This window comes from Mustela erminea, chromosome 14 (genome assembly GCF_009829155.1).
Source record: "Mustela erminea isolate mMusErm1 chromosome 14, mMusErm1.Pri, whole genome shotgun sequence".
Taxonomy (NCBI): Eukaryota; Metazoa; Chordata; class Mammalia; order Carnivora; family Mustelidae; genus Mustela; species Mustela erminea.
In genome coordinates, this window is record NC_045627.1 from 36,640,656 (window position 1) to 36,652,797 (window position 12,142).

The 12,142-nt window shown below is 50.3% G+C and overlaps 1 protein-coding gene and 1 long non-coding RNA gene across 2 annotated transcripts in view; one reads left to right on the plus strand and one right to left on the minus strand.

Moving 5' to 3' along the window:
* NPFFR1 (neuropeptide FF receptor 1) overlaps positions 1-7,103 on the minus strand; it is a 23,569-nt gene extending 16,466 nt beyond the window's left edge. Inside the window, exon 1 of the mRNA XM_032313698.1 lies at positions 6,760-7,103. Within this exon, the coding sequence (XP_032169589.1) occupies positions 6,760-6,766 (7 nt within the window). The 5' untranslated portion in view covers positions 6,767-7,103. The remainder of the gene's footprint in view (positions 1-6,759) is intronic.
* LOC116573540 lies at positions 7,100-11,754 on the plus strand. The gene is made up of 3 exons (XR_004278866.1): positions 7,100-7,214; positions 9,403-10,874; positions 11,420-11,754. It is a non-coding gene; the product is annotated as an uncharacterized LOC116573540 (long non-coding RNA).
* The last annotated feature ends 388 nt before the right edge of the window (positions 11,755-12,142 follow it).

The following is a 12,142-nucleotide window of genomic DNA, read 5'->3' on the forward strand; positions in this document are numbered from 1 at the left end:
ACTTTCCCTTCTACTCTAAACCCCTTTCATTTCTCCTCGCTTCCATCTGGAGCTCTCCAGTTTTCTCTGTTTTACTCATCAAAATCTGGATTCAGGAAAGAAGGTTTTGATGCAAATTGTTTAGCTCTCAGTAAAAATTGAAGTTACTGAGCTGCTCTTTACTCACATCTTAAGCTTATACTCTCAGCACACTTAGAGGAATTCCAGGCCTTAGAAAAATAAGGGTAGAAGAGAGTGTCTGGATGGCTCAGTCGGTTGAGCATCTGCCTTCGGCTCAGGTCCTGATCCTACGATCCTGGGATCCAGCGAGTGGGGAGCCTGCTGCTTCTTCTCCCTCTGCCCCTTCCCTTGCTTGAACTCTCTTGCTCTCTCTCTCTGTCAAATAAATAAATAAATAAATAAATAAAATCTTTTAAAAATAATAAAAAATAAAAAGAAGGGTAGGGGGCACCTGGGTGGCATAGTCATTAAGTGCCTGCCTTAGCTCAAGTCATGATTCCAGGGTCCTGGGGTCAGGCCCCACATTGGGCTCCCTGCTCAGTGGGAAGCCTGCTTCTCTCTCTCCCACTCCCTCTGCTTGTGTTCCATCTCTTGCTGTGTCTCCCTCTGTCAAATAAGTAAATAAAATCTTAAAAAAAAAAAAGAAAAGAAAAGAAAAGAAAAAGAAGGGTAGAAAAGATTTAAGGGAAGAGCAGAAAGGGAAAGACTTTCCTCTCTCCAGCTCTAGATAATGCCAAGTGTATGCCCAGGAGCATCCTTTCCAGGTTCTATGATTGCTTCCTCTCTGTCTGCCTGTAGCACTGCTCATGTTCAGTTTCCTATTTCAGCTATGTACAGAAATGTTTTTTCTTCCACTAAGGTGGAAATGTCTTAGTGGCAGAAACTTTGACTCTTTCATTTCAGAGTAATCCCCACTAACTGGCACAGGGCATAGACAATGCAGACAATTAATAAATGGTTGCAATTAATACAGATCCTGGGGCTATGAATTTTCCTCTAAGGACAGCTTTAGCTGTATTCCCTAGCCTCTGATATATACTGTTTTCATTTTTGTTGAAATAATTTCTATACAGGGACACCTGGGTGATTCAGTTGGTTAAGCGTCTGCCTTTGGCTCCGGTCATGATCTCAAGGTCCTGGGATTGAGTCCTGCATCAGGCTCCCTGTTCAGTGGGAAGTCTGGTTGTCCCTCTCCCCCTGCTCATGCTCTCTCTCTCTCTCTCTCTCATTCTTTCTCTAAAACAAATAAAATCTAAAAAAATGAAAAGAAATACTTTTTATACAGCATCAAGTTATCTCTGACAAGGAAAGGAAAAATTTTCATTTCACAGATAGGGAATCAAAGCTCAGAGCAGAGACATGCTCTTAGAACACAGGAGGCCCTTGGCTCTAGGATTCAGGGTCCATCAAGTAGGCTGGGTGACCTAGTCTTAGTTTCAGCACCTGCTCTTTTTCTGCCACCTCTGATCATTTTTTTATCCTCTCTCGGTATTATCAGACCATCTATTATGACCTCCAGTGTCCCTTTGCAGCAACTGGGGATCTTTGATTTGAGGGGTCCCTGCCTCCCCGAGGCTCCAGCTGCAAAGCTGACACCATGAATACTACACGGGTCATCTGAAACCTTTCCTGAAGAAGCAGGCACACAGTAGCCAGAGGCAGAGCCAGGCTACCTTGGGCTTAACCGAGAAGTAATGGAAGTCAGCGCCAACTCCTTTGGGATCCATTCTTCCCCCACCCAATACTTCCCAAACAGGCATCACTGCTTGGAGCCTCAACATCCCTGTCCCAAGCTACTTATGCACTCTCTCTCCCCATTCCTAGCATGATCTTCTTTCAGGAAAGAGTCTGATGAATTTGTTCACACAGATGAGGAAATGATTCATAACGGCTTAAAGTGCAGTGTCTCTTTTTGGTGTTTGCATTTCAAAGGGAGTCAAACCTTAAATCTGAAAGAAAAACAAAGCTCTGGTGGTGTAATTTCAGTTATTAAAGAGAGAATAGCAAAAGGTTTTTGAGAAGGAGAGACTGAATTGAATTCTTTTCTATTTGTATCTTCAATAGATCTGATAGAAATTAGCTGCATTGTCAGTTCCACTCTCTGTGCCTCAGTTTCATTTCTAAAACCAGGGTTGACCACCTGCTTACCCAGTCCTCTCTTGGCTCTAATAACCTGGGGTATTTGCAATGGAACAGCCACCCAGTGACTGGAACAGAAATACTTACTGCAATTATTGTCTCAAACTCACTGCCAGAAGCAGGACAGACTGCCTTCGGACAGAGAAATGGCTCCAGTGAGAACCAGACATCCACCTACCTGGCCTCTGCTTCCCCAGCAGCAGCTGAGACCCCGTCCATTCCAAGTCCTCATAAGACAGGAAGGGGCAGATGGTCCTCGAGACATAGCTGGAGAGCTGGACTCCATGTGGGTGGCAGCCCTAAGTGTCCCTAGAATCTGGGTAGAATCTGGGTCTTTGATGCAGAAGCCAGCAGACCTGCTTTAGTTCAAGCCCGGGCAAGCTGCACCTTCTTTTTTTTTTTTTTTTTAAGATTTTATTTATTTATCTGTCAGAGAGCGAGTGAGCAAGAGCGAGCACAGGCAGACAGAGTGGAAGGCAGAGTCAGAGGGAGAAGCAGGCTCCCTGCGGAGCAAGGCCCGATGTGGGACTCGATCCCAGGATGCTGGGATCATGACCTGAGCCGAAGGCAGCTGCCCAACCAACTGAGCCACCCAGGCGTCCCCAAGCTGCACCTTCTAAGCCCAATTTTATCACCTGTTAAATGGAGGTGATGCTATCTCCCTGCCTACTTCCCCGATCTGGATGAGCTGCTCCAAGACGTGAAGTGCTTTGCAAAAAATAACAGGACACAGTGCCTCTGGCAGCATCTCCAGGGGCATGGAGAAGCAGGACCCACTTTAACCTCCAAGATACTTCCGTGTCTGGCACTGGAGGGAAACAAGCTGGCTTGCTCCTCTCCTTCTCCTTTCTCCTGTGACCTTCTCCCCTCGCCTGGGCTGCTGCCCCACAGCACACCTACCTTCAGCTAGTATGAGCCTACATCCTCTCAGCCTCCAGGCCTCCCTCAGCCACAGAGCTCCCCCGGGTCCAAGCAGCAGCTAGGGAGGCTGCCCGGGGCTCCAAGGAGGCCACTAGATTGGGATGGGACTGAGAGTGGGGGTGATTTGCTGTGCTCTGCTGACTTATAGTCCTGCGTACCACCGCCAAGGCCAGTGGGAAGTCTGATGGGGGTTGTTGCCTGGCGGTCCCCAACAACTCCGCAGGTGACTCAGCGGACCCCAGGGTCCACCTACAGGTGCCGGGAGAAGGTTTCTGGCCCCCAAAGATCCCTCCAGGCCCTATTTTTGGTCCAGCCACCCAAGAATTCCCCCTTCAGGCCCCCACCAGACCCCCTTGTCCAAGCTGGATCATGAGATTTGGTGAGGAAATAGCTTCTAGGCCAATTCTGAGTGCTAGAATGTTCTTCCTGACAGCTGAGTTGCATCGTCTAGTATAACTTGCCCCTACCTGTCCTAGTTCTGCTCCCTGGAGCTTCAGAGAGCTGGCTCCCAGGATCATCTCCTTCTCCCCATCTATGTCCCACCAGAACCACCAGGGGCTCTTCAGGGAAAGGGGTTCTAGGCTCAGTACACCATCAGTCTGCTTTCATCTGCCCAGGAATTTACTTCCTTATATTGCCCAGGAATTCAAACCAGAGCTCCCTCATCGTAAATGTACACAATTGACTGTTTGGACTGGAATTAAGGACGTTGCCTTCCACTTATGTTTACATTTCATTTTTTTGGTTTTGCTCTGAATGTTGAGATAGCTCAAATCTTGAATCTGTTGCCATGTGGGTGTTGTGGCTCTTATTCAGAGATCTGATAAGCATGCCTTTTATCTTCCCTCTACATTGCTTAATGTCAGGTCAAGGCCAGAGCCAGAGGGACCTCTAAGTTGCACTGAAACCTTTAAGGAAAGCCCTGCTGGCAGTCCTCCATCCCCTTCCCACATCTTTCTATCACTTTCCAGGGCTCTCACCCAAGATCTCTGCTGTGCCCTGCTGAAATCCTGCAATCCGTCTCTGTTCCTCTCAGAAACCCAGTCTGAAAGAGGAAATTGGTGAGTTTGGTCTGATTTGCTTTAGTGAACACTGCTACTGGGTCTTCTTCTTACATTCTTTCTTTTTGCAAAAAAAAAAAAAAAAAGTTTTTGTAAAAAATGATGTGCTTCTTATGAAACAGTTCTGAGTGCTATGAAAGAAGAGAATGAATGTCACTGAAATTTCACATGCGGGGCAACATCCATGGCCAGTGTGTATGTGACGCTTCTTGCCACATCTCCTCAGCCTGAAGATCCCAGCTGCGGTTGACTGTTCCTTGTACTTCCTGTGCCCAGCCTAGCCTGCGCCCAGGCGTCTCTCTGCTCTGCTTTCTTTGAACCCAAGAACAGGAAACTTCTAGGAGTGCAGAAGGGGTAACCCTCAACCAGCAGAGGAGCAAACAGCAGACCCTCCCCTTCTGGGGTGAGGCAAATCTTGGGTGTTTTTTGCATGCTGCCCAGAGGGTTCCAAGAGGGATAGAGCCCTTAGATGCCCACAGCGAAGCCCCAGTTCATTCCTGCACCCATTTTTCTTCCTCTCCTACCTCACTCTCTTGACCTCGGCTTTCAGGCATCAAACTCCCCAGACCTGAGCCCTTGTCTTAGGGTACACTTTCAGAAGCAGGGCAATCCACACAAAGATGTCTCTCTGCATATGGTTTACCTATATATCCAATAATAAGCCTACGTAATTTTGCAAAAAGGGGATCATACTACACATGTGTTCTAAAACCTGCTTTTGGGGGCGCCTGGGTGGCTCAGTGGATTAAGCCGCTGCCTTCGGCTCAGGTCATGATCTCAGTGTCCTGGGATCGAGCCCCGCATCGGGCTCTTTGCTCAGCGGGAGCCTGCTTCTCTCTCTCTCTCTGCCTGACTCTCCGCCTACTTGTGATTTCTCTCTCTGTCAAATAAATAAATAAAATCTTTAAAAAAATAAAAAAATAAAAAAATAAAACCTGCTTTTGAAAGATTACTCACAGTAGGCACAAAACATCTTTTCATGCCCATAAATAAAATCCTAAACGCAGTTCCTACTGTCTATATACTATCCCACTGCAGATGTTTCATCCTTTAATTTACTTAATTATGGACGACTCGATGGTTTCCAGTTTTGCACTGAGCTGAAAATGCTCAGTCTCATCTCTTTGCAAGCATACAGGACAGTATCCTTTGAAAAAATTTCGAGATGTTCCATGGCTTTATTGTCTCCGAAATGTTCACTACATGTTTGATAATTTATTCTGGGATTTTAATAGAGGCCGATATTAACCTTAGCAGCTTAGAGATTTTTTTTTCTTCTCTAAATCTATCTTTGCTTCCTTTTTGAAAACCAGGACATCTGCCCATCTTTAGTTTTCTGGTTTTGCTTTATTCATTGTCATTTCCTTTAAGGCAGTGATTACATCCGCAAGGCCTCCCCATCCCCGGGATGTCGTTTGTCTGGGCTTCGATGCCTTCTTGCCATCACCTATCTTGGCTTTCAATTTCCTCTTTATGCTCTTTATTCCATCATTTGGTATAAAATTGCCTGTGTCCTGCTCTGCTTGCCCTCACTTGTGTGTTAAGATTATACCACATATCCCCAGCCCTGAGCAGATTCCTTCTTGATATCCTTACTTGGACTTTGAAAGAGCTTTGCTCTCTTTGTTAATTTCCCCCGGCTTCTGTTCACTCGGGTGCTGCTGTTTTGCTACCACTGTTCTTACAGATCCTGCCAGTCTTCCAGATTCATCTTGGGTTATGCATTCCTTCTTGCATCTTTGTGTGCGTGCACTTTTCATATCCAATAAGCGCGGCATGCAAGAGGTTCTGTGAAACTCTTTTCCTTCTCACCAGCAGTGTTTGCAATTACTTCCTTGGAATTTCAGGATTTTATTATCTCTGGAAGCCTCTCTTACCGGTATGGATTTGTTCAACACATCTTATCTTATTTTACTCTCACAGCCAACTATGAAGCCAGCTAAATGTAAATTTCTCCATTCAACAGGTAGGTGAACCAGTGCCACAGAAAGGTTTCGACACCACCCCCAAAGACGCCCAGCAAGCCAGTAGACCAGCCCTCAGTCTTCCAGTTTCTTAGCCTACATATGGTTTCCCTTGCCCACCTTGGCTGAGATGGGAGTCTGGACCTCCACTTGGTAAGGTTGGAGCAAGCAGCCTTATGCCTGGGACTTAAACCTTAGAGTCCTGGTGATCAGGTCCATAAACCCACCTTTTCTCCATGGAGAAAAATTCTCTCTGCGTGGAAGAAATTTTGTCTGGAATTCTATCTTCCCCAGTACTCCCACTCCTAGCAGGTAAAGTCAATGGGTCACAGTTCCACTGAAGCCAATGGCCAAGCTCAGGCACATGGAGACCCCTGTCTCTCCCTCTCTCTGTCTCTCCGTCTCTGTCTTTGGCACACACACATACACCACACACACCACAGAGCACTCTAAGTCTTTCTGCGTCTCTCAGTCTCTTTCATACACACACACATACACACAAACACACCACATGCATGCACACACACACATTGTCACAGTGTCTGGCTCTGGACAGCCCTCAGTGAGCAGGTACCCCAGGCCCTTCGCTCTCCCTTGGCTCACTGCTCCTGAGTCAGTACCCGACCCACTCCCACTTGCAGCCCACCCTCAGCCCCAGCTCCGGGCTCACTCACCCTCCATGCTGCCCACTCCCACCGGCTCTGGAGAGGGCACAGCGGGCCACTCCGCCCTGGCAGGGCGAGGGAGTCTCCAGGCGCTGGCTGGCCTGCCCGCGCCTCTACCTCTGCGCTCCAGGGATCGAGTCTGGAACCCGGCAGAAATGGGCGGAGACGGGGTGGGGGTTGGTGCGTGCGCCCTCAGGAAGAAGCCCTTCGCGGGGTCTCACTCCTCCTTGGGGCCCAGAGTTAGCGGTGGCCGGGCTCCCGCGCAGCGCAGTCGCCTGCCCCACTCTGCGGCCGGCCGCCGGCTGCCCCGCGCTTTCCCTGGCGGGAGCGAGAGAGGGGGCTAGCGCGGCGCCGTCGCCATGGCAACCGGCACGCCTGTGCCCGCCGCACCGTCCCCTGCCCGCTGCGCCCCAGCCCGCCTCCCCGATGGACCTCTCTCCGCAGGGGCCGAGCGCCCCTCCAAAGTAAGCGACACACCCCACTGGAGCCCTGGCAGCAATGCCCACTAACTCTGTATCTCTCCCCGCGCCCCACGTCCCAGTCCCTGTTCCCTTTCCTCCTCCTCCTTGCCCCATCCCAGCTTGACCCCCAGACACCCACCCCCGTGTCCAGGACCCTGGGGTCCTCCTGAGAAAGAAAGAAGAGGCAGCTGTGAATACATGGGAGCGCCGAAGGAGGGAAGGGGTGGCTGCTGCATCAGCTCTCAGCTCCGGGAGGAGAGTGGGGACACTCTCTCCTCCATGATCACTGGCGTTGGCAGCAGCGGCCAGGCATTCAGCACTTTTCCCCTCAGGCAAGTCTCAGTTTCTGCCTCTGTAAAAACGGTCTCCAGGAGAGGAAATGAGATGCCAAAGCCTCCGCCCAGCACATAGTAGAGGCCCAACAAAAGGTCCCTCCAGCTGGATGGGAGGCCACCTCCCTCTCATTACTCTATCCCCTGTCAAGCCCCCGGACAACCACCACCACAGACTTGTGTCACATGAATGAAGATCCTAGGTTCCAAGCAGATGGAAGAGAGTGACTGGCCCATTCCTTCCTTTTCTGGGGGTGGGGCCTCTATCCAGACATCTGAGGAAAATGTTGGAATCCAGCTTCTTCCCAGTCTCCCTCCAGCTCCTCCTCTGTCCTGAGTGGCCGGCAGAGTTTCAGAGCTGGAAGACCTTAGAGACCAGGGAGTCTAACCCCACCCTGGGCCAGGGCTCCGGTTCCTAACGCCCAGTAGTGGGTAATTCTGCCTCGCATCACCCTTTCTTTGCCCAGAACAGCCCAGAAGGAGCAGCAGGGAGGGAGAGCTCCCTGTCGAGACCCCCTTCTGCAGGCCAAACATCTGATTTTCTTTGGGCATTTTTTTTCTTCCTGTGGCTGGCCTGAGGATTATCTGTAAAAAGGGACTAATAACAGTACCTATCTCCCAGAGCCGCGGTGAAGATGAAAGGAGTTACTCTACCTATCGCATGTGCCTCGCCGTAGTAAGTGCTCCATAAACCTTAGTTATTCGATCATTACTATCTTGAGCCCACCTCCCTATGGAAGCGCTCACAGTTCTCAGAGTCCCTCTGACTGTCAGGACCCAGAACTGTGATAGGTGATATCAAGCCCCCTTGACTGACTCGGAGTTCAGGGCACTGCTGTAAAATCCCTAGAGCCCAGCATTGCCATTTATTGTCAGCGTGACTTTCGGAAAGTTATATAATCTCTTTGTGCCTCAGTTTCCCTGTCCATGTAGCCCAGTGTTGTTATTTATTGTCGGGGTGACTTTGGAAAAGTTATATAATCTCTTTGTGCCTCAGTTTCCCCGATCTACAAAATAGGGATAATAGTACCCACCATAAAGTCACGCACTGACAACAGTGCCTGGCACATAGTAGGTACTCAATAAATACGAGCTGTATGTTGGGCACTAGGCTTTGAATAATTCAATCTCACTTTTTCACTCCCCCCCACCTTCTTACCCTTTCCTCTGCCTTTCACCTTTCCTTAGCAGCCACATCATTCTCGGGCATTAACTCAGGCTTGTGGTCAAGTTCCCACGTTCCCCATCTTTTTTATTTGAGTGGGTCTGGATCACGAAGCCTTTTTTTCTTCCTTCTGCTTCCTGTTCCACAGACTTCTTTCCTCCACCTTTATACGGTGCCCAAATATATGAACACGCCCAAGTACCACACAGAGCACACTCCATGGGGTCAGCCTCTGCGGGGCAGGGAGGGCAGTGGCATGGATAGAAAGACCTGCGTGTGAATTCTTCCTCCACCGTTAATCACTGTGTGATCCAGGTGATAAGCCTTCTGACTTCATTTTCCCCACCTGTATAATGGGATTCACAATCCTCCTCTCAAGGCTGCTGTGAAGACTGAGTCAAGTGCCTGTCATACAGTGCCCTTCCTTATCCCCAAAGCCACGGGAAGAGGCCAGATAGACTTGGTAATATCTCTCCATGCAGATAAAAAAAAAAAAAAAAAAAAAAGTGCCTCCTTTCACTCCCCTCCTTGCCCCAAAGGGGCTCTCAGGAAACCAGAGGCACCTCAGTGTTCTGCTGTAGATCATGCCTTCCTCCCGGACTCACATGATGGCAGGGCTGGGGTCCTTCCCAGTCCTGAACTGTGGATCCAGAGCCCCTCAGACAAGCAAGGCACTCTTGTTCCTGTTTTGCAGGTGAACCCAGTGCCTGATCCAACCCTGCACAGCCGGGCAGTGGCAAAAAGTGGAAGAACACTGTTCTAGACTTCTTGGGCATTAGCCCTGCTGCTCCTACCCCAGCCTGCCTTCAAGGTTCTTGGCCCTCTGGGAGCATCTGAGAAACTATGGGTATAGTTGTTCAGAGCACAGAAGGGATCCCTGTCCGTCTTGAGGAGGCCCACCCCCACCTTGACATTCAGGAGTTCTGACTTGGCCCATTCTGGCCAAGCTCTTGGCCTGTCCCTTCCTCCGGGGTGTGTGGGGGGGAGCTGTGCCCCATGCTGACCTGCCTCTATCAGCTGTGGCCTAGGGAGTCTTTTCACAGAAAACCCCACTATCCTGGAAACTGATTTCCATCTGAAAAGCTGGGAACCAGGAGGTGGCTTCTGGGCAGTGAGATTCCGAGGAGCTTTGGTGCTGAAGCATTGATGTGAACCCCTGCTTGGAGAAGGGCTAGAGAAAGCAGGGGAGGACTTAGAGGGGGGGATCTTCTCACAATCAAACTTTCTGGAGGGCAGTGACGGAGGTCAAACGGGACCCTACCATGACTGAAGGACTTCCTTTCTCCTTGGAGGTTTAAGACGCTGGTCACAGGCCTTTGCTGGGTATGGCTGGAAGGTACATGAACTCTGTCTCTTCTCAGCTGGGTCAGAGGTGCATTTTGAGATGCCCGAGAGTTGGCAGGAGCCTGAGAGAGGGTTGGCATGAAGCCACAGAGCGCCCTGTGGGGAAGCTCCCCGCAGGTGGGAAAGCCAAGCATCTCCCACAGGAGACCCAGTCTCTCTCTTCCGGGCTGGAAATGGAAATGCACTTGGGCCTGTGGAGCGAGGAAGGCCACTGGCATAGCCCTCATTTTGGAAAGGCTCAGATTCACGGGGAAGGGGAAGGGGGTTCTGCCTGGTGGCAATATGGGGGTCCCTGGGAAGCAAACCCCAGCACACAGCTGGCGTTTTTAGCATCTACTTAGTGGTAGTGGGGGGAGTTCAGGGAGGGGGGGCCTGTTTCCTGGAGGGTGAGGTCCGGAGGTGCAGAGAGGCTGGGTTGGAGGTGGGGCCCCTCCCTCTCTCCTGCCAGCCCCTGAGGAGCCCTTCCTTTAGAATGCTTTCAAATGCTTATTAGTGAGCTCTCCCCAAGGAAGGAGGCCGGAGTTGTTATCTGCATTTGTAAATGACAAGGGAGGACTCAAAGGACTGACTCACTTCCAGGGCAGGCACAGTTAGGGCAACACAGCCCTAGAGGAGAGGCCAAAATGAGGGCTCAGCGGAAGAGCTCCCAAACGCCAGGGCCCTGCAGGGGCCCCAGAAAGAACCCAGAGCAGGAGCCAGGAAACCTGCCCCTTTGTCTGGGCTCTGCCACCTGCTCGCTGCCCATTCTTGGGCAGGTCACTCCACACGCCCTTTGGAACACTCTTTCTGGAACAGTTGACCTTGTCCTCTGGAGAGCCGAGGGTAAGAAGTCTCTTCTTGAGGAGGGGGTGGGCAGCCCCCCCCCCCCGGGAACCCCAGCTCTCTGGCTGGGGTCCTGCCCCCTGGACAGTGCTGCTGTAGACTTCCGGATCAAAGTGGGGTTCGGGTCAGGCTCCCCAGTTCAGGAAGAACACGTACTTGGAAAAGGTGTTGAAGCCTATTGGGAAAGGTGGGGAGATTTCTGGAGGCAGCCCAAGAGCCTCCTCCAGGGTAGGGGGGGCTTTTGTAAACCATTTCCTGGGGCCCTGGACGACAATTCTAAGAAACAGGGACTTTGCTCAAAAGGCCAGTTGCACTGTCTGACCTTGGCCAGGTTCCTGGTCTACTCCAGTCCTCAGTGTCCTCTTCTAGAAAATGTAAACACAAGTGGTAGCGGGCTCAGACGTTGCTGTGGGGATTAAGTGGGAGAAGAAATGGGAAGTACTTGGCATAGTCACAGATATGTGGTAAGCTGCTAAAGTATTTTTAATTTTACTTTCACCTCCTTTGTTCCTTTTTTTACGTCCCCTCTCTGTTCCTTTGGGCAGCCCTGGTTCTTTCCTTCCCCTCAAGTTTTGGATCCTTTAACAGGAACACAGAGCTGGTCATCTGCTTGGTCCTGGGAAGATTCACGCCCTTTCAGGGAAATCTGTTATTAGGAAATCCTACCCAAGCCTAGAGATGAGGCTCTGGTTAACAGGCCGGCCCCTGAGAATGTTCCACTGTGGTTTTGTTAATTACTGTTCATCGAGGGCATAGGCCCTGAGAAGGAACAAGTGAACTTGTGGATTTGTGCTACATAAACTCCAGTTCCTCAAAAGCTCTGGGAACCAGATTTACCGTCCCACTGATTCCTCCATCGATCAATAAAATTGAATAAAATTTTGATACCTGCTCATCCTATAGGAAGACTCATGTTTTTAGCTTCTGAAAATTATGCTTTTTCACTGTCTATCACTGGGACTTACTTGGAGTAGGTTCTGAGATGGGGTCTCAGTCGTCAAAGTCCGGCTCTCAAACTTCAATGGGCCCACAGATGACATTGAGGGTCTAGTTAAAACACGATTCTGACCCAGTGGTTCTGGGGAGGGACCGAGCCTCAGCAGTTCCAACATATGCCCAGGTGCTGTCGATGCTGCCTGCCTGAAGACCACACTTGGGAGTGACAAGGGCCTGGGCAAACACTGGACTTTTTTCTTGAAGGAACCCCCTTCAGCATCCTGGCAGGATTTGGCATATGATCACAGGGAGAGCCTAACCAAGAGCAGTGG